Source organism: Manis pentadactyla, chromosome 7 (genome assembly GCF_030020395.1).
Source record: "Manis pentadactyla isolate mManPen7 chromosome 7, mManPen7.hap1, whole genome shotgun sequence".
NCBI lineage: Eukaryota > Metazoa > Chordata > Mammalia > Pholidota > Manidae > Manis > Manis pentadactyla.
Window position 1 is genome coordinate 137,205,379 of NC_080025.1, and position 21,955 is coordinate 137,227,333.

The 21,955-nt window shown below is 42.0% G+C and overlaps 1 protein-coding gene across 3 annotated transcripts in view; it reads left to right on the forward strand.

Annotated features, from left to right (window-relative positions):
• Window positions 1–20,769, forward strand: part of AGK (acylglycerol kinase) — a 134,223-nt gene extending 113,454 nt beyond the window's left edge. For all 3 annotated transcript variants that reach the window (XM_036926112.2, XM_036926115.2, XM_057504839.1), the window contains exons 10-16: window positions 2,107–2,186; window positions 5,224–5,281; window positions 9,530–9,677; window positions 10,105–10,202; window positions 16,510–16,580; window positions 18,457–18,541; window positions 19,608–20,769. In XM_036926112.2, the coding sequence (XP_036782007.2) occupies window positions 2,107–2,186; window positions 5,224–5,281; window positions 9,530–9,677; window positions 10,105–10,202; window positions 16,510–16,580; window positions 18,457–18,541; window positions 19,608–19,745 (678 nt within the window). In that variant the 3' untranslated portion in view covers window positions 19,746–20,769. The remainder of the gene's footprint in view (window positions 1–2,106; window positions 2,187–5,223; window positions 5,282–9,529; window positions 9,678–10,104; window positions 10,203–16,509; window positions 16,581–18,456; window positions 18,542–19,607) is intronic.
• Window positions 20,770–21,955: the final 1,186 nt, after the last annotated feature.

A 21,955-nucleotide genomic window follows, 5' to 3' on the forward strand; every position in this document is an offset into this window, starting at 1 on the left:
GGCTTCTCTAGATCATCTCACACTCATTTCCTATCATCCCAAGCTGTTCCCATGGCTTGCTAGCACATAGCACCTCAAATCGGTTAGTCTTAACAGAATATTCTTGAAATTCTTCCCCCGAAATGAAAAAGAGAAAGTTCCTAGAGCACCAGTCAGGAAACCTTGAGTACTTGTCTCGGCACTTCATGCCTATACTACATGCAGCCTTTCCCAGGGGACGTGAATTATGCAAAATGCCCTCGCACAGTTAACAACTCAGGAAAATTTGTATTGCATATACAATTTTTATTGTCTTTTGTATCTCTTCTTTTGGAGATGTATAATGTATATTAACATATTAAAGACACTGAGAAGAATTGCAATAAACATAACTTGCTTCAAACCAACTAAGATTGGTGTTTTCCAACTTATTATACCATAGGATCTTCTGTCATCATCATTGTCACTATCATTAGATGTAATACTTACTAACATCTGATGGAACATTTGGGAAAATGCTCCTGTAGATAAGCAAACTCAGTGTTGTTTCTCTCCCTTAGGCTAGAAGGGCCTTTCTGCTCTTGTTTTTCTTTCTCTCCCTGCCTCTCCCTAACCTTCCCCAATCTTCATTATTTAATCCTTATTCTTTAAATTATTTGTTTTGTTCTTAAATGTATGTTGTTTTCCTGACCATCTATTATTTCCTTTGCTTCCCACACACCTGTTATATAGGCCCACACTCTGGCCTTTCATAATACTCGATACACATCTGTTATTTGAACTTGCTGTGTTGTATTGTTACTGTCTGTTTCTGTATATACCCCCAGCATACCTTGAGCTGTTTGAGGGCAGACAGTTTTTATCGCTAGTCCCTGATATGTGTATTTGTTAATGGTAATTCCATGAGAAAAATGAGTGAGTGATTAGCTTACCTTAGGATGGCTCCAAGCCCTGCTGTCTTCCACAATACCCACCTGGCACCCCAGAGACCAGTGGGTCCCAGCCGTGTGAGTTGCCTCCCGTCACCTCTTTGCTCTACCATCTCTGTCTAGCTGCCCTTCCCTTTGCTTGAGCAGGTGCAGAGGGCAGAAAAGAAAATCTCCTGCTTGAGCAGATACACGCCCGAGGAACGACAGGCCGGTGTCTTTGGCTTGCCAGCTGCCCCTGCTTGTGTATGCCTCTCCCAGAAGTCCCTCATGTGGTTTCAGTGTAGTGGGAATGGGACTGAAATTGGGATTGAGGGGGAATCACCCCTCCCTGGGGGAGGAGACGAAGCGTACCTTCTCTGGGCCACAGCTTCCAGCGCCAAGGATTCTCCTCCAGTGCCTGTATGCTGGCTGGGCTGAGGACATGGTGGAAATTCATCTAGTTCTGCCTCCAAGCAGCAAATTCTGGGGATCTGTGTTGACGCTGGTGGCTCTCCTCAAAATAGGGGCCCTCTAGGGCTGTGGCTGCCATTCTGAGCTATGGAAAGGCCTTGTAGAGTCCTGGTGTATATATTGTTTGTACTTGAAGAAAGATCCATCATGGAGTATACATCTTAGAGGCAGTGGCTGTATTGTGTGTGTTTTCTATACATTGCTTAACTCACTGATTGTTATAAACTCACTGATTGTAATGTGCAATATTTCACTATAAAACATTGGACTAAATCCAAATCCCTTTGTATTCTGACTTGTTATGAGAAATAGCTATTTTCAGATGTTCGGGTGAAACATCGAGAGTATCAGGATTTCAATCTTGCTTGAGAGCATGTGGGCCTCTAAAGAGAATGCAGACTTGATTATCTTTGCCTTGGACATGTATATGAGAGAGAAATTCTGGCTGACCTGACTACTAATCGGTCCAAGGACCAGCGTAGTTAGGTGGTCCTTATTTTAAAATCTGAAATATGATAATATGTTCCCTACCAGCATATTCATGAGGCCTAATATGTAACAGTTAGTTTCATTTTACAGTGTGGGTTTTTCAGGTACTTGACTGAGTCCTCACAGGGTTGATTTCTTAAACTTTGAACATCCTAGAATTTGGTCTGATGAAAAGTAGGCCACGAATATTTGCTGGGTACTTACCTGGCGAGAGTTCCAAGTCACTGTAATCACTAATCGGAATGTATTTGACTTCCAGGGTGAAAAGGAACAACCTGTGTTTGCAATGACTGGCCTTCGATGGGGATCTTTCAGAGATGCTGGCATCAAAGTTAGCAAGTAAAGGATTACTATATTGATCTGTGATGTTTTCAAAAAATTTTTTTGTGTTTCTGTCTTTGAGGTTTCAATCTACAGTGATATTCTAGGAATAAATTTGGTGGGCCTGGAGTTTGAATTCTGTCTGAGTAACAGGTGGCATGTATCTGGGATGCAGAAAGGCTGGGGAGCATCCTGCTTTCCTCCCCACTAACTCAGCAGCGGCTGAAGAGAAAAGTACATCTCCAGACAGTATTTGAGTGTGGGGTAGACTCAGGCTAGAATAGGGGGTGCTGGATAGCCTGCCCTCCTCAGGCTGCTTTGCTGGGTACCAGGTGGAAGGCAGTAGGGGGGCCACAGCCCAGGGAGCATTCACAGCCCTGCTTGGGGGACCGTCCCTAAGAGGTGTTCTTTTTGAAAGCATTGCAGATTGAGAGACCACAGGCCGCCTCTCAGAGAAGGAAGGCAGATGCCTGGCTGTGTGGTGAGCAGGAAGCAAGGCGCCTGTTGATGAGGGGAATGGGGCCATTGCTGGCTTTGAATGGGCGTGAGCTTATTTTTGCAGACTTCATTGTGTAAACTGAAACAACTGGCTTGGAAAGCGGGTGTGCCTTGTTCTGTTTGATGTGGAGAGCTAGCGTGGGGAAGGCTTCCTGGGGGGCCCAAGGAGACACTGCAGGGCTTGCTTCTTATCTTATGAGTGTTCTTGTGTCTCTACCTTTTCTTAAAAACAGGCTAGCAATTTTAGTATAGTTTAAATGAATTTTGATTGCTCTCACACATGGCTTGTACCAGAAGCCTCTCCTTCACTTCGTGGCCATTTCTGCCACACTTCTATGTGGAAATTCCTCTCACTTGTTTCAACTTTGTTATTCCGGCTGATGGGGGTTCTTGATGGTGGAATGTCAAAAGAGAAAGATTACTGTGTTATATACACACTGCATTATTTAATGTTTCATATTTTTTCATTTGCAAGTATGCCATGATTATCTTGATTCCACAAATTACCTTGTGTTTCATTTGTAATCTCAATACCACAACTCACCAAGAGGAATTGCTTAGTTTTCTCTGAAAAAGTCTGGTGAGAACAAATTGCTTTCTAAAATGTGTTAATCAGTAAATAAGCACAAGCATAGGTCAGCCCTTTAGGAGTATCTCACACACTTGCCCATATTTTGATTTCTGAGCAATAAATTTAAAAATTCTGGTCCTTGCTGTCTAATACATCAACTAGGACTGGCCGCTGAGTTGCTCTGTGTGTTAAGGAAGAAACAGTAGGGATGCGAGAAATGATTCCTTAGCTGGCCAGGGGAAGACTGCAAGCACAGTGCCAACGTTTGCTGTTGGTAGAGATGAAGGGAACTGTGGACCGTTGAGAAATAAACTCAGTCGGGATGTGTTTCTATCTGGCTAATTGGGAAAAGAAACAAATTATTATGTAAGCTTTCAAAATCAGATGACGAAGCCCTCATCAGTAGCATCACAGAATTAACCTGAATAATAATCAGAATGGCTCCACATTGCTCTCTGAATCATATCAAACCCCTTCCTTGTTCTGGCTTTTAAGGCACAATTTAATCTTCCACCACCCCTCATTACATAGTCATGTATGTATCTTTACACTAAGCTTTGCTCTGGCTATTATTCTCAGTGTTTCTGTGCCTTTGCTACAACTTTGGTCTAGAATGATTTCCTTCCCTCTTTCTTGTGTCTAAATCCATCCCATCTTCCTAAATTCCACACCTTTACTGTGTTCTGGGCCATTCATTATGTAAGTGTGGCTGCCCCAGTGGTTTCAGGTCCTTGATGACTTCTTGTCCCTTTTTGACTTTCACTGCCAACCAGTAGTGGTCAGTTTATAATGGCTTTCTGTTACTTTTGGGGGCCTCATTTTTTCAAATTACAAGCTCTGAAAGGCAGAAATTTTATGCTCTATAGTTCTTCTGTTTTCCTCCATATAGATAGTTAAGTGCAGTCTATAAATGCATATTGATCAGAATTAAATAGGGAGCAGTGAAGATGGGCTGGTAGGTGACAGAGGCAAGTTTTAGAGAGAAATCTACGTTACGCCACTTTTCTAATTCCAAGTAGGCATCTTGCTCTCTTCAGTAGCTTTTATGTATTTAGCAATACGAAGTAGACCCTCTTCATTCCCAGATTTGACATTTGCCATTTTAAAGCTGCATAACATGAGTAATGTGAAATGATGCTGATTTAAAATTTTTAATTGTATGTTTCTATGTGAGAGAGAACATGATGTACAGGATCCAGTCATTTGGTTCATGAGTGACACATCAGATCAGACAGCATCTACATCTCTTAGCAGCTTTATCTTTCTCCACTCATCTTCTTGAATGTATGCTCAACTGTATTATATGGTTGAAAGTATATATTACAGTGATGCTTGCCAATTTAGGGATTTAAGGAAACTCTGATTATATATCCTTGTAAACTGCAAGGATCTACCTACTGTATACCTAATTACATACTGTTTGACATGGCATTGAAATGCAGATTAAAAACATACTTGTAAATAAAAATACGAGAGAAATGTGGGATTCACATAAAAATCAAATGGATAATCATATCTGACTTGATTGTTCATAGTTCATGATGCGTGATCAAAACCGAAAGTTTCTGTGGTATGACTGCCCTTGCACTGTTCACCATGTAAGAACTTACTCACTATGTAAGAACTTGTTCGTTATGCTTCAGAAGATTGGAGACTGTTGAGAATTAGGCTTGGGGTTGATTAATGATTGTGTATGGAGTCCCCTATACAGAATTTTATTGTTGTTAACAACCATTTGATCAATAAATATGAGAGATGCCCTCTCAAAAAAAAAAACATACTTGTAAGGCTCTTCTGTGAGGCTAAACCACAGTCTTCAAGCTTCCAAGGCTATGAGTAGAGGTGTAATTCGTAGAACACCTCTGGTAGATGTGTCCTCTGAGCAGTGCTTATAGTAGAGGGGTGATTCTAATGTATTGTCTGTTGTGAATGGTATCTATTACACTGATACATATTCTCATCAATTTTTATCTTGATCTTTCACAGATACTGGTATCTTGGGCCTCTAAAAACCAAAGCAGCTCACTTTTTCAGCACCCTTAAGGTAAAATGCAATTTAAAATGTAGAAACGTGCCCTATGTTGTTTTGTGATGTGTGTGTTTGCATTTTTAAATTTGAATTTCCTGCTACAGATATATATATGTCTATATCCATATATTTAGTGTCCACCAATACTAAAATGGGGGATACTTAATTCTGTACAAAGCAGAAAGCATTCCTTTTTGATAAGCAGTTACCTCTCATCTACCAACTCATTCCCTCTATTACCAAACCCATATTTAATTTCTTTTTAATATTCTATTTCCCTTTGTCTGTTCATTTACTCACTCTTGCCAAACCTTGAACAGAATGACCTATATCTCATCAATTATTTGTAAGGGTGTCTGTATTAGTATTTGGAAATGAATTGAAGATTTGTATCTGAATATTTCTAATTGCATGGGCTTGTGTATAGTATAGTAGGTTTCAAACTATGCTAGCCAAATAAGGATCGTGGTTACTGTACGGGACAATACAGAGATAGAATATTTCCATCATCAGAGAAAATTCTATTGGGCTGTGGTGCTGTGGACCATACACTGAGAAATGTTGACAGAGAGAAATTGAACCATGTATACTAATAACAATGCTAATAAAAAAGTTTTCCTTATCTGTGGACTATATATTGTGTTCAGCTTTTATGTAAATCAAAGGAGTATATTCCCAATTTGGCTGACCAATCTGAAAAAAGATGAAGTTTGAATGTAATGAAGAGTTTGGCTCTAATGTTAATATTCAGAGTATCAAGTGTTTTTCTAATTATTAAAGTTAATATGTGTCATTTGGAAATCGTAGCTTCCTTTATCTTCCAAATAAATTACAGTTGGATTGAAGAAATGAAATAAATAAAGCCACTGAAGAGCTAGGGGTAACCAGTTTACATGATTATTAAAATGACCTTGGGAGAGCAAGGCCTTTTTATACCTAAGGCAAACTTAGTAAAGTACATTCTTTCTATTGCTCAGGGAGATAATTTCATAGTGGAGTAGTGAGTGCATTTAGGAAGAAATAGAGTAACTACATGTTTAAGTTGTAGAGTCTGGGAGAATGTACATTGTTTCCATCATTTCTTTAGCAAACGATTTTTGAGTATCATGCCGCAAGCCCTGCTATCTGCCTGGAATACAAAGTCAAATAAGACAAATAGATTTCTTAGGTTTCCCACCCTAAGAAGGATTCATGTGCCAGGAATGAGGTACAAGGAAATGAGCAGTTTGGCAAGTGCTAAGAGAGAAATACAGAAAAGCCATGATGGGAGCAGAGAGGAGGGGTGTTTACATCTGACCGAGGGCCCTCAAAGTCTTCCCAGGGAAGGCGATGCTTTTGCTGGTTTTGAAATACATGCAGGACTAGATAAAGGGCATTTTGGGTAAGGGGCCAGGATGGGTGGAGTCCCAGTGGTGCAATATGGCCTTTAATTATGGCCAGTGCAGTAAAATGGCAAGAAGGGGAGTTTGAGGGTTAGGTAGGGGCAGATCATGGCAAGTTTCAGTGTGGGATCTGATCTTCATCCTTAAAGCCCTGGGAGTTATTGAGACTTAAGCGGGGGAATGGCATGAGCAGATTTGCATTTTAGAAAAATTATTCGGCAACACTGTAGATAAGAGATTGGATTTGGGTAGTTAAAAACAAGGGCATCAGGTAGAAGATTGCTAAGTAATCTGGTGAGAAATGATGAGGCATAGACAAAACAGTAACCGTGAGTACTGACAAGAGGTGGATTAAAGAGATACTGAGGTAGAATAATTCTTCTGAAAGCTAGAAGGAGAGTGTAGGAGTCCCAGATTTCTGGTTTGAGGGATCAGAGTTTGGTAACTCATTATTACCATCAGTATTGGTAATAATTAGAGTAGGATTTGTGATGAAAGATGCCATTTTCAATTTGGCACCTGCTGAGTTTAATGTACCTTTGGCACAGACAAGTGGAGATGAAGTTGTGAGGTTGGTATCGAATTCAGCAGAGAGATCTGGGCTGAAGAATAGATTCAGGCTCCTAAGTGTATGAGCGGCATTGAAACTATGGGTTTGACGAAGTTACCATTGAGACTAGATTGCCAGAATAGCTCCAAGGGACGTGAACATTTAAAGAGCAAGAAAAGATGACTGAGAATGGCTGGAAGAAACCTAGGTGAGAGGATTAGCATCGAAGCCAGCGGAAGAGAGGATTTCAAGGAGAAAGTGACATTTTAAGAACAGCAAGAAGTCTAACGACAGGAGAGGATCCATTGAATCTGGCAGCTCCTAAGTGGAGGAGCTTAAGGCATATTGAAGAAAGTTAAAGAATAAGTGGGAGGTAAAGAAGAGGCAGCAGAGGGAGAGCATATGCCTTCAAGAAGTCCGACTTGGAAGGAAGCTGATAGAAAAGGCTAGTGAGAAATATGGGTTCAATGGAGTGTTCTTTTTTTAATTGGAGAGATATTCATGTCCTTATACCCTGAAGCAAAATAAAAGAGAGAGTGGGAAGAGGTGAGAGAAAAGAGACAACAACCCTGAGCAGGCAGAAACCATGAGCAAGTAGAGGGAATGAATCCAAAGTGCCGGGCTGGCCTTGGACAGGGGAAGGGACGCCATCTTCCTTGGGGCAGCAGGGAAGGGAGAGGCCCGGATGAAGACGAGCGTAGAGGTATGAAGTCTGTCCTCAACGAGGTCCTGGTGTGCTCCCTGAAGCGGAGGAAGCGAAGCGATGAGGTAGCTGGTGGGGGTGGTCTAGGGCGTTTGGAAGAAAGATGACAACAGGGAGGTTGAGAAGGATCAGCGAGTGGCGTTGAGGACCTGAGTCTGAGAATTTGTTGTGACACTGATATGCTCCTTTGGGCGACTGTTTACCCCACGTCGATACTCAGCAAGACCATTTTTTTTCTCTCCAATAATACTGAGCCGTGACGTAGGAGTACAGAAACCTGGAGACAAGATTGATTGAGAATTGGAGCTTTTCAGGTACTTATTATGGAAGACTACAGACAGGAGGACCAGGAATGATGGAACAGAAAAGAGTGATGTCATCTCGTGTTAATTAGGCCCTGAGGGAAAATTGCTGGTCAGGGACTGGAATTCTCAAAGTCATGGAAAACTTGGTGTGGTGAGGATCTTCAAGGACCCCAAAATAACACCCCTCTCTTCCTCTTCTGAGCTTGAACCAATTTATGTAAACAAATGCAGGAACCAGGCCAATAAAGATCAAAACATCAGCTTTATAAACGTCAGCAGGAGTGAAGGACACAGTTTAGATATGTGGTCACAATCTGATTTCTGAATACTCCAAATTAAATTTACCTGCTTCAAATGTCTCCTCAGGGCAGAGACTGCCGTGGTAACCAAGCTCGCTGCATGAAGCAGCAAGAGCTGTGTGAGTCCCCGGAACAGCCACTTTACAGAGAGCGAGAGAGAAAGGAGGGGGCTGGGTCCGTGCATTCTGGACTCGGGGAGGAGTGAGGAGGAGACGGGGAGAGAAGAGTCGGCACTGTTATCTTGTCACTCACCGCCTGCAAACCTGAGAACAGGGAGTTCACCCTAAGAGACATACTGGGCACAAGGGAATCAACCAGGAGACAGTATGGGATGTGATTAGAAAGTAGGTTATCAAGGTTTTAGGTCTCCAGGATGGAGTAGTTCTGGCCATGCAAATGGCTGGCAGTGGGAAAATCGACTAGAGGTGATGTCAAAGGCCGAGAGGCTAGGTTGTTGTTTAATTATTCCTGTGGACCCTGCTGAGACCCAGGATGACTCTGGACTTGGGGTGCCAGGAAGTAGAAGACAAAAGAAGTCCTGAGTGTGGGAAGGATGGCCTTCCAAGCAGGAGTGAGAAGCCTCGTCTGGATTGTGAAACTTGGTGAAACCCTCTGTCCTCTGTGAGGAACATGATTCCAGAAGTGAGGAAGGTATTTGATGCAACTGGATTTCATCAGGTTCGTTTTTGTGTGACCATCTATCTGTAAAACAACATACACCTATTATGTGATGATGCTGTGCTCATCTGTAGTGCTGATTTTTTGGACAAGTAGTAGCAGTTGGCCTGTCCTGTTAAAGACAGTAGTTCAGGCAGCAGTCTCTAAGTTCATGGTTTTCAAACTAGGCCTTGAACAGAAGAAAGCTCGAGGGTCTCATGCTCCAAATTGGAGGAACTTCCATCCAGGGAGACTGTTGGTTTGCTTTCTAGCAGATATAGGTAGAATAGTAACCTCTGCAGAGAGAAGCTACCAGGGTCCGGAATTGTGTGTGCATGACAAGGTTTTTCTCTCTTTGCATTTAAAGGAGTGGCCTCAGACTCATCAAGCCTCTATCTTGTACACGGAACCTACAGAGAGACCGCCCAGCGGGGCAGAGGAGGCCCCCCCACGGCCGTCTGTGTACAGGAGAACGTTACGCAGGCTCGCGGCATTCTGGGCACGGCCCCAAGATGGTGAGCGCCGTGGTCGCTGAAAATTGGAGAGCCCTGGACAGTCGGGGAACCGCCAACCCCACTCAGCGTTAGAGACTCCCTAGAGCAGAAGCCTTTCAGGGCTTGCTGAATTCATCCTTCTGTGTGCCCCCGAGCAGGCCTCACACCAGCACAATGTCCCGTCAATGGGAACAGCCGGTCATTTTTGACCAAACAGTGGCTCCCTCTTCTGTACCGACCTTTGTTATTAATGGTGACTCTGGTGGGATGTTTCAGGCATAGAGATTGCATTTTGAGCTAGGCTCTTTATCCTGTGTTTGTGACGTATGAAATAAAACTAAGGTGGAGAGTCAGCAGACAGGCTCAGGAGGCCGAGCTGAGCAGCTGGCAGCTGGCAGCTGGCCGTTGGCGGAGTGGTGAGATTGATCTGGATCTGATGCGTTCACAGCCCTTTCCCAAGAGGTTAGCCCAGAGGTCTGGAAAGAAGTGCAGCTGTCCGCCATTGAACTGTCCATCATGACACGGAACAGTCAGCCTGACCTGATGGTAAGTGTGCTTTTTCATCATAACAGCATTTAGTATTTGGGAAGAGGGACAAAGGCTACATGCTCTTCCACTAATGCAGTATTTTTATTTTTACCCTGTGGGCAAAAAGAGGAAAGGATCATGCAAAAGAGGATGTGGTGTGCCTTTAAGACACAATGAGAAGACACAACTTAGAGCTGACGAGGCTCTGATCAAGTAGTCTGGGCATTGCGCAGTAGCAGCCACCAAGCTCTCTGCCTTCGGAGAACTGAGGGCAAAAGGCCTTTAGAAACAAAAACTTAGCCACTCCCATTTGTCACGGGAATCAAAATTGTGGAAATTTTCCTGGAGTAAACACCCATTATTTTTGTGACTATAAAATAGGTAATTTAGGTCCCCAGGAGGGGGGTGGTGGGAAATACACACACACACACACACACACACACACACACACACACACACACACATCTGTATTCATATTTGTATATTATTTTGAGTCCAGTCTATCGACCTACACTAGCCAGTACTATAGCTCCTAGTCAGATGTGGCTATTTAAGCTGAAATTCAAATTAATTAGGGTTCAATACAATTTAAAACTTACTTCTTCAGTCACAATGGCTACCTTTCAAGTGCTTTGTAGCTACCACATTGGGAAGCACAGTTAGAAATCATTTCGGTCAGTGCAAAGGGTTCCACTGGATAGCACTGCTATAGGTGGTAGATACCCTTACAAAATGTTGAAATAAACGGAGTTGGCAAACTGGTCTGCCACCTGCTTCGGTATAGCCCACAAACTAAGAATTGATTTTACATTTTTAAATGGTTGGAGGAAAATCAAAAGAATATTTTGTGATACATGAGAAGTACACAGAATTCAAGTTTCAGTACTTGTAAGTGAAGTGTCATTGTGATAAAGCCAATTCCCTCATACACATGTTGTCAGTGGCCACTTCTGTGCTGCAGTGGCAGAGCTGAGGAGTTGCAGCAGAGCCTCTGTGGCCCAAGGGCCTAAAACACTTACCTTCTGGCCATTCACAGGAAGGTCACTGACCCCTGGTACAGAGAAAACCTTAGTAGTTTATATTAGTGAGATGCCAACACAAGTTAGCCTTAACTGTGGACTAATTACTTTGATCAGGTCTTATGCAAATCTAAGTAGTATATTCATAACTAATCTGGTCAGTCTGAAAATGGGCATGTGGAATTGAATGTAGTGAAGAGTATGAATGAGATGAAGGTAGGAAGGTAGAGAGAAGTTTGACTCTAATGTTACTATTCTGAGTATTGAGTTGTTTTCTAATTATGAAAGTAATAAATGCCCATTCTGTAACATTTAGATGACATAGTGTCCTTTACCTCCTTAATTAATTCCAGTTGGATGAAAGCATTAAATTAAAAAAATAAAACCATTAAAGCACTAGAATGGAATCTAAGTAATTGTCACTAAAAACCTGGGGAGGACAGGCCTTCCTAATCATGGCACCTAAGGTAAATATATTGATGCATTTGTCTATTGACAATTTAAAAAGAAACTATATGCAAATTTTGTAAAGACAAATTGGGAAAAATATTAGAATATGATAAACCAGGAGTTAATACTTTCCTTTGTAACAGCCTCTTAGATAAATCAACAATAGGCAAAGGAGTGACATAAACGAAAAAGGCTGGAATAGAAATTTACAAAAGAAAACATGAAAAAAATATTTTATTTGCTGAATATATAGTACATGCTAGGCACTATCTTAAGAATTTTATGTAATCATAACAACGTCAGGTAGATAGAACTTTTATCTGCATTTTATAGGTAGGGAAACAGAAAAAGTGCTCAACATCAAAGAAATGTAAACTAAAAGAGTATTGAGTTGTCATAGATTAAAAAAAGCATGTTCATTTTTGGTATGGGTGGAGAAATGGGCACTCTTCTGTATTTCTGATGGGAATATAAATCGCAGCATCCTTTCTCGAAGGCATCCTGCTGGCGTATTTGAAGCACCTAAAATATAAGCATATGCTTGGCCTATTAAATATATTTCTAGAATTTTATCCTACAGAAATAACTAGATTGCATAGTGTAGATAGTCCCATATTTCTTGCCTATGGAATTCTGAAAACATTGGTGAATGTATTAAGGTTAAAAAAATAGATTCTGTTCCAGAGGAATTTATAAAAGATACCTAATTATACATTTCTTTTATACCCAATCTCTGATAATACATATTTCCAGTATTTTGTTCATATTCTTGAACGTTGTCCTTTCCTCTGATGATTGAATACCAGTGAATAGATTGAGTTCAGTGAGAATGTGATTGCAGCTCAAGATTAGCCACATTTAGAATGCTGAGTACTTTTTATCTGTGCCAGTTATAAAAGTATGTGATACTGTGCTTATCACTAGTAGCAGCACATTCATTCATCTCTTTGTAAAAATAAGAGCAAATGCAATAAAATATCCCAAGACAATAAATATCCCAAGACAATGAGGATGCTATACAATAGCTCAAAATGTGCATTTATCATTTAGAAGTATATTCTTCTAAATGATAAATTAGAGTCTGAAAGAGGCTTTAGATATGTGGAATATGTGAAAATTAGGATCTCTTATACAGGTGTTTCACTGTCACAGCGAAATAAATGAAACAAACTAGTCAAGGGACTGATTAAATACATTTTTGTACATTTACTTAACATTCTCTATATTAATTGACATGGAAAGATGTTCACATATTGTTAAATGAAAAACCAGGTTAAAATTATTTCATCTTATTTACAAAAGAAATACTTCTGCCTATAATTGAGTTTTGTGAATGATGGAGGTAAGGCTCTAATTTTATATTCTTTCTGATGTAGAAAGCCAGCTGTCCCAGCACCATTTCTTGGCATGTCCACTTCCCCTGCATCCACCTCCTAATCTGCAGTAAAGCTCTGTCATACATTGTGTTTGTATATGTGGAAATACTCATAGTTTCTTTATTTAATGTTCTTTGTTTCTATCTATACTAGTACTTTGCTTCTCTTAATATCATTTTATTAAGTCCCTGTTTTTCTTCTTAATAGTCTGTTGGTTATTCTTGGATCTTTGACCTCTGTAAACCTCTAGAATGTTTATTTTGTTAAATTCCACATAAAAATCTATTAAAGTATTGATAGGATTACACTGAACCTGTAAATCAATTTGAGAAGAAATGACATTTCTACAACATTGACTCCTCTGTTGTATGAACATTGTGTATCTCTTAAGTTTTTAATATCTTTCAATGGACTTTTAGGATTTTCACTGTAACATTTGTCTTTTGTTGGATATATTCCTGGTTATCTTAATTTTTGATGTTGTGAATAGTATCTCTTAAATTTCATTGCTTGACTGATTTAGTAGATAGACGTAATTTTTTAATAATGGATGCTGACTCAGCAACCTAACTAAATTCTTATTAATCGTACTAAGTTTATCTATGGATTCCTTTGGATTTTCTCTAGATTCAAATACTTAGCCTTCTAAGGTGTTACCTTACTGCACTGGCTACTACCACAGTGCAGTGCTGAATAGATGCAGTGATAGCAGGTGTCATTGTGTCATTCCTGATGTAGACAGAAAGGTTTCATTGCTTCACTCTAGAGTTGGATGGGGTTTTCTGTAGATATTCCTTTGAAGATTAAGGAAGTTCCTGTCTCTTCCTAGTTTTCTAAGAGTTTATATGGGTGGATATTGAATTTTCTCAAGTAACTTTCCAACCTCTATTGAGGTAAGATTTTTTCATTTAATGTCAGTGTAGTACCATACATTGATTTTGACTTACAGTATTTACAAAAGACAAACCCTAGACTTTTCTGTATAACTGTCTACTTAACTTATCCTCCTAGGTGTCTAATGTACATTTTAATCTTACCATGTCTGTCCCAAACTGAGGTCCCAATCTTCCCCTCCACCCCTTGAGACCTGCTTTATCCAGTCTTAACTCTTTTTGGTTGATTGTAATTTCTTTCTTTCAGTTGTTCAGGCCAAAGTTGGCTACTGTCTTTTGTTGAATAAAAGGTGAATTTAGAGCAAAGGTGTCCCCTCTATATTTTGTAATTCCTCTTTGAGAGAAAGCTGTGCTTTGGCAGTAGGCTTGAATCTTAAGCAAAGACTATTAGCTCTCAGAGGTCTGTGGGTTATCCTGGGGCTACAGAGTTTAAAATCTGTCCAAAAAGAAACAAAACCTCTATGTGAAGCAGACACATAAGTATTGGGATTGATTTATAGGGGGCCAGGTTTGTGCTATTAGCCACTGACTGGTAGTAGATTGGGGAGCTGAGTCTGTTTTTCTAACCACTTCCTTATAGCTCAATTCTTCCGGAAGTTCTGTGGTTAGGATGAAAAGTTTTAAAACCATTGCTGGGGCATAAATGGATCACAGCTCTTCAACTCAGACTTGCATGTTAAAAACATACAGATACTTGGACTCTGGATAAGAAGAAGCACATCCACCAGGTGTGGTGTGATGCTGACATAGTGAGGATGGAGACTTGCTGGGATATAGGGGTTGAAAGCTTGGCCTATTTTCAGCCTAGAGACTGTAAGGGAATTTCTCAAACCTCCCACTCTGAGCTTTGACAAGCCTCCACACCTGAGTTTTTATTTCGCTTCTGTATGTAGTAAAAACCAACCAACCAACCAAGCAGTGTAGATGCATTTTGTGGTGTGTAAAATATACACCTCAGTAAAGGTCTTGAGAGACTATCTCCTTCTGCAGATTGGAGAAGTTTTCAGCAATTACCTCCTCAAAGACACTTTCTATCCCTTTTTATCTCTCTTCTTCTGGTATCCCCATAATGTGAATATTGTTCCATTTGGATTGGTCATGCAGTTCTCTCAATATTCTTTCATTCCTAGAGATCCTTTTTTCTCTCTGTGCCTCAGCTTCTTTGTATTCCTCTTCTCTAATTTCTATTCCATTTACCGTCTCTTCTACTGCATCTAATCTGCTTTTAAATCCCTCAATTGTATGTTTCATTTCATATATGGAATTTCTTAATGATTGAATCTCTGTCTTAAATTCATCCCTGAGTTCTTGAATATTTTTCTGTACCTCCATGAGCATGTTTATGATTTTTATTTTGAACTCTTTCAGGAAGATTGGTGAGTTCAGTTTCACTTGGCCCTTTTTCTGGTGTTTGTGAGATTTTTGTTTGAACCAGATTCCTTTGACATTTCATATTTGTATGTGGCACCCTCTAGTGCCCAGAAGCTCTGTCTTTGGACCTGCTCAGCCCCTGGAGTGATGTCGGGGGTCGCAGGGGAGCGGTGCTTGTGCCTGGGGGGAGGAAAGAGCTGTTTCCTGCTTCCTGGCTGCAGTTCCTGTCTCCACTGTCAGAACCAGTGGGCCAAGCACACTGTAAGCCTCTGTGCTTTGCGTTTGTAGCTGCCATAGGTGGGGCCTCTCTCTGGCTGGCCTGATGCCAGGGCAGGGACTGCTAGTTTGCGAGCCAGTGCCAGCAGGCCAGGAGGAAGGCACAGCAGGCTGAATATTACAGTGGGGGCCTCAGAGCTGAGTAGCTAACCAGGGGGATGGAGCGCCTGAAGCTCCTGGAAGTTCCCAGCCTGCTGGGCAGAGTGTGCCCAGATAATTTCGTCCACCTATCCTTTCTCCTGAGCAGCAAGCTCTGTGCAATCCTTGTCCCTTTAACAGCCCTCTTGCTGTTAGGAAGTCTCTCAGACTGTCTGCCTTTCTTTTGTCCCAGAGCAGCCAGATGTGGATCCCTGTTTTCCACAAATGACTGGAATTTCAGTCTCTCCAAGTATTCCTCCTGTCTTAGCTTTCCAACCCCACTAACCTCCAGAGCACCATGCAATGTGGGTTTGTCCTCCCAAAACAGATCTGCAGGGCTGGGTGTTCAGCAGTCCTGGGCTTTCACCCACTCCCTGCTCCATTTCTCTTCCTCCTGCCCATGAGCTGGGGTGGGAGAAGGGCTTGGGTCTCACCGGATCAGGGCTTTGGTATGTTACCCTGTTTCATGAGGTCTGCTCTTTTCTCCAGGTGTATGCAGTCTGGCACAGCCTTCTTACCTGTTGCTCTTTTAGGATTAGTTGTATTAACTATATTTTCATATTATATGTGGTTTTGGGAGTTCTCTGTCTCACCTCTCACACCACCATCTTTAATCCTCTCTGACCTCAGTAAAGGTCTTAATGTAAAAAGGACTGAAACTATATTCAGGATTAATTCATTACAATTTAAGTCCTCTGTGTAATACACAACTTCAAAGTGTGAACTCTCAAAGCTAAAGGATGACAAGGGGCTGCACTAGCCAAATTGTGCAGTGCTAACATGAGTCTTCCTCACCTTTTAGGGCAAAGATGACTTCATGAACATCTGCATTGAGCCCGACACCATCAGCAAAGGAGACTTCATAACTGTGGGGTAAGTGGACTGGGGTTTGCAGGAACGTGGCTTAAGTAGTTTGTGTCCTCTGACTTTACTACTCAGAGTGCCTACGAAGTCCACGATAGAGACCCCGTGAGGACTTGTCTTGTTTGGGAGTTGTAGCCTTATTTTCATTTGGGCTGATGTGTGCACTGCACGTCTCATAGGTTGGCCTTCCCTGTCTTTGCCTGTCACTTGAGAGAATTCAGGGCAGCTCAGTATAGTGTCCAGAATTTTGGCTTCAGGATCAAAACTGCTGGATACAAATCTTGATTTTGCCACTTACGGGCCTCATAACTTGGGACAAATCTTGAACTTCCCTGAATCCTTTCCCTGTAAGTAGAATGGAATAATGTAACCACCTCTATCTCAGGATTGTTTTTGAGTGGCAAATGAGAGAATGTGTGGGCAAAGTTTTTTCACTGAGAGGCACTTCACAGTATGTTACTACGGAAAAAGTCCTTCTTGTGGGACACTCCACAGTATCAGTTACTATGCATGTCAGTCTACCCTGTCCTATTCCCAGAGCATTAATGAAAAACCTGAAAAGGTATTGAGTACCTTGGACACTTTCCAGGCTTTTTTCCATTTTCCACTACAAAATACCTTCCAGGCCCTGTCTGATTTGTTAAGCCCTTCCTGTGCCAGAGTGTGATTGGTTAAGATGCTCCAAGTCCTCCAGCAGTCTTCAGAGCATCTGAGGAGCTGGGGTGTTACCATGCCAACTGGTAGTCTGCTCGGCTCCCTCATCAGAGCTTTGTCTCACAGCTCCCTCTCGTGCCCACTGAAGGATCAGATGTTTCTGCTGCAGCGGCCTGGTCTCCATGGCTACTGCCTTATCTGCACCAGCGCCGGGTCTTTCATGAGTTTGTGGTGTTCTCGCCTTCAGTAAATTCTTCAGATGCTGAATAGCTGGTTCTGTGGCCTTTGATTTGTTTGCTGTATCTGTAGTAAAAGTGAGATGAGAAAAGCCTTTCCCTCCCCCTCCTAGAGAATGTGCAGAAGCTACAGTCTTAATTGAGAATCTGGCAAATGGGGTTATTTATATTCACATCTCCTTTATAGCACTGACATTCAAAAACAGAAGGCCTGCTCATATCACATAAGTTAGGTGAAGTTACTGTATTACATGTCACCACCATCATCTTCGTCAGCAGGAACAGTTTTTTGGTCTACAGGAAGTGCCTATGTTTCCCCTGGGCAGCTCCATCTGATGGAACATTGGGAAGTTGTTTAAGGAAACTGAAGTTTCATATACTAAAGAATTACTTTTATCAATTAATGCTAAAGAATGGACTACTTGGATTAGCTTTCGTTTTTTCTTTTACCATGACTAGCCTGGAAGAGCACATATGGAATGAGGCAGGTGTGCGCATAAGCAGCCTGACAGCAAACTACACCTTCACCTTGACTGAACGGCTGTGGAGTAAAACTCAGTAGACTGTTACTATGAATACAGAGAATCCTGAGAGAACTTCTAGGACTGGTTGTTCACATAAATAAAAGAATATTTTCTCCTTCAAGTAACAGACCCATATGAAGTACCAAATAACAAAAGTTCAGTATTTTTCCTAAAAAATTTGATTTCACTGGTATTTTTAAGAGCCCAAGAAAGAGGCACACATGAAACTGTTTGCAAATACAGAAAAATTCATGCACAGTTCTTTACAGCAGGCAAACCTTAATCTAGAATAAATCACAATCCTAAGTAGAGGTCACTCATTGTGGGAAAAATTCACCAAATCCAGGGTTCAGTAGATCACAAGTCCATCTATTCAGTGTCATCAAAAGACGGAAAGAACTTGCTGAGTCCTTGCACGCTAAGGCGGGTGCCAGCACCGGCGTCTGAGCTTGTTCTCCCCTATACTGACAGGAGTAAGAGGGTGCGAAACCCCAGGCTGCGCGCTGACGGCGCCCAGTGTCTCCAGGCCAGCCGGTGCGCCTTGCGCCTCCCTGAGGTGAGCAGGGGCTCATCGCCCTGTTGGTTCTTTCTCGGTCTGTCTGCCTTCCTGCTTCCTCCCTTTCTTCCTCTCTACTAACAGACCCTCATTTAGGCGTCCAACATGTGCCGAGCCCTTTAAATAAGGGGATTCTCTCATCTTTTCAGGTCTCCCTAGGTCATAAGGTCATAAAGGCTTTCAGCATCCTTAAGCCAGGGCTCTGTAAAGTGATCTTCAAGGGCTCCTGGGCTCTTACTTTTCTGAGTGCACATTGTACAAAGTTGCTATAATACACAGAATTCTCTAGTTGGCAAATGTCAATAGTGGATTCTACCTTCACATTTTTTATAAGGGATCTGGAAGAAGTTTTCAGGATGGCCCTAAATTATTCTGTATTGTGAAATGCCAAGCTTAGTAGAATAACTTACAGAGGTGCAGGAAAAAGTTAAAAATATAATTTAAATTGTACAGTTAATTATTAGTAATACCTCAGGATAAGAATTTATTACAGCTTGCCTCTGAAGACCTACAGCTATCCTACTACTGTGTGCAAAAAGGACTGTAGGCAAAACAGAAGGTAACCCCACAGTTTCAACAGGGTAAATGTTGAATTAAATGTATGAGTTATGGAAGGGTTTATAGAATCTGTAATATTAATGTTGCTGGACCTAAGATACAAAGCTAATGAGTAAGTCCTAGTCAAGAGGACATCATGGCTTTCCTAAGAGAATTAGCTGCCTTTCCCACTTTTCATTTGAGGGAGATTAGGGCTGAGAAGGACCTGTGTATATGGAGTCCTTAAAGGTATGGCAAGACCCTGTCAAAAGCTGAAAATTATAACCTCGTTTCTCAAATCTCAAAATACTCTGGTGCGGCTGGGGAAGAGCGGGGGCTGGGGGAGGGGGATGAGGTGCAGACTGAGGCCAAAAAATAAAGCCTTTCTCCTGGGTGGTGGCACGGGGATGTTCCTAGAACCAGCAGGATGCCTGCCACGGGAAAGAACACGAGGCTAACTCCTCCGGGACAGGGTGGAAGAGTTGCACCTGACGGGTGTGGAGCTCTCTGAGTGTCTGCTTCTCTGCAGGGGACGGGGGGCTCTTTCAGCATTGACAGCGAGGAGTACGAAGCCACGCCCGTGGAGGTGAAGCTGCTGCCCAGGAAACTGCACTTCTTCTGCGACCCCAGGAAGAGGGCGCAGGTGCTGCAGAGCGCAGCCCCCTGAGTGGGCACGAGGTCACAGGCGCTCGGAGACTGGGACCAAAAGGGGGCCCCTGCCTCGCCTGTCCCCAGTGTTGTCAGAGGATCCCGAGGGCGTTTGCATGGCAAGTACCCCTTCTCACAGCGCTCCCCCTTTAGTGCATGCGCACTGCTTGTGTGCCAGCGATCCCTCCCAAGTGCTGGTTTCCCTCAGACTAGTTCCAGGAGTCTCCCACTCACTGACCTTATCGCCCCAAAGTGCAGCCAAAGTAGAAAGCAGGCTCCTCCACTTCACAGCCCCCCACTGCTCCTCCCTGGCCATCCTAGGCTTCCAGGGAAGGGTCTGCTGTCCCTGCGGCCCTGTCCTATTTCTAGGCTTCTCCATGGGTACTGCGACTTCACGAGCTCCAATGCTTAGATAGCTTGTTTCCATTCTCTCCGAAAATAGGTGTTTCCTTCAGCCATGACTGAACTATTACTAAGTACTGATTCTTAGTAGGGCTTCCTAAGTGTTGGTTTGCATGAGAACCACCTGGAGTGCATGTTGAAAATTGACTTACTTGGGGCCCAGAAATCTAGTTTCAAAAGCAGCCACCCTCCCCCGGTGATTCTACTACAAGAGGTCCCCCAGCCTTACCTGGACCAATAGTGATGGAAAGCAGCAGGCCACACACTGTTCTGCACATGTGCCCCGCTCGTATTTTTGGGTTGACATCTGAAACTTTTCATGGGAAGTTAAGAGTTGCCAGAGTACTTTCTGGTGTCGTGTCATGTAAATACTTATATTTTAAAATAAAAGTATTATATCTCTCTTTTAAACATATTCAGTGTAATTTAAATACATAGCAATTTGACACCATCCATTTACAAAAATAAATCAGTTTAAAATTTTAAACTGGTTTTTCCTTGCATGTGTACTTCAATACCACTTCACCTTCAGCAAAGAAACCTATTTGTATGCTGGAAATTTTTTACTTGTAATAATTATTGAAGTGCAATAGAAGAAAACAGTGAGTCTTTGATTAAAAGGTAATGTTGAATGTTTTTTTCCTGATCAGTTCATCTATCCAATAACACATGCTGTATATATAGCGGAGGTGGGACTCAACCACCAGTTACCTCACTTGTCTCTGTCTGTGGATGGGAGCACAGAAGCGGCCATAGGAAGAATCCTGTTTCACTGTCATGCAGCTCATTGAATTCCTTTGGAGCCACACGCCAAAGATCAGAGCGCTCTACCACCGGAAATTACTGACCATGATCTACCAACTCTACCAACAGGTTGGTCAGATCGTCCTTTAGTTGGTTGAAAGCAAAGAACTAGAAACTACCTGATTTTCTAAGAATTTGTTAGTGAGGCATTATAATCTTTTTTACTTTTTATATCCTCCCGGAGTAAGATGATGGGAACACAAGCCTTTCTTTTTGCAAAGAAGACGCACAGAGGGGAGCTAGGGGTGTGGAAGGGGAGGTGCAGGCCTCAGCTACAGGCTTATCCTCAGGCAGGCCCATTTTAGGACAGTGCGTGCCCAGGAATCCCTTGGAAAGAGAAATCTGATGCTTTTAAGGATTATAAAGTGACTATAAAAACCCACGAATGAGGAGTACAAACCACCAGGCTTACCTGTTTAGCTCTGTCTTCTTCCAAACGGCGTTCAAAGCTGTGCTTTACAAAACAAACAGACAAACCCAAGCGGGTCCACACATGTAGTGTAAGGCTCACCCACAGGGAGCAGGGGTGCTGTGCTATAAAACACAGGAAGTTTCTGTGTGAGACAAGAGAATTTAGCAGATCTTGGTTCTGTAGTAGAGTGTTAAGAACTGGCACAGAATCTGACTTTCTTCCTTGATAGGCTACCAGCATGTGTGTGTTAGTGATGCTAATTCTTTCATCAAAATAATGAAACATGATTGGGAAGGATATTTAATCTAGGTTAATATTTGTATTCATTTTTAAATATAAATATACCCTAGTTCAGTGTTTTTCTTGATGCAGACTGTTTCCTGTGAGAACATGGTTTACTTATCGTCTATTACCTTGTGTTTCTGACATTCATGTAGAGGACATTTAATGATGCAGCTATGAGAGTGATACTAGTCAGGCAATCCTGGAGGGCTGAGGTGTCTGTAAATCTGAGTCCTCTACCTCCTGCTTAGCACAAACCTTTTGTCAAACTAATTTCACCTAAAAGCTAAGGTTATTCCTATTAAATAGAGTTTAGTATAAAGCCGTTT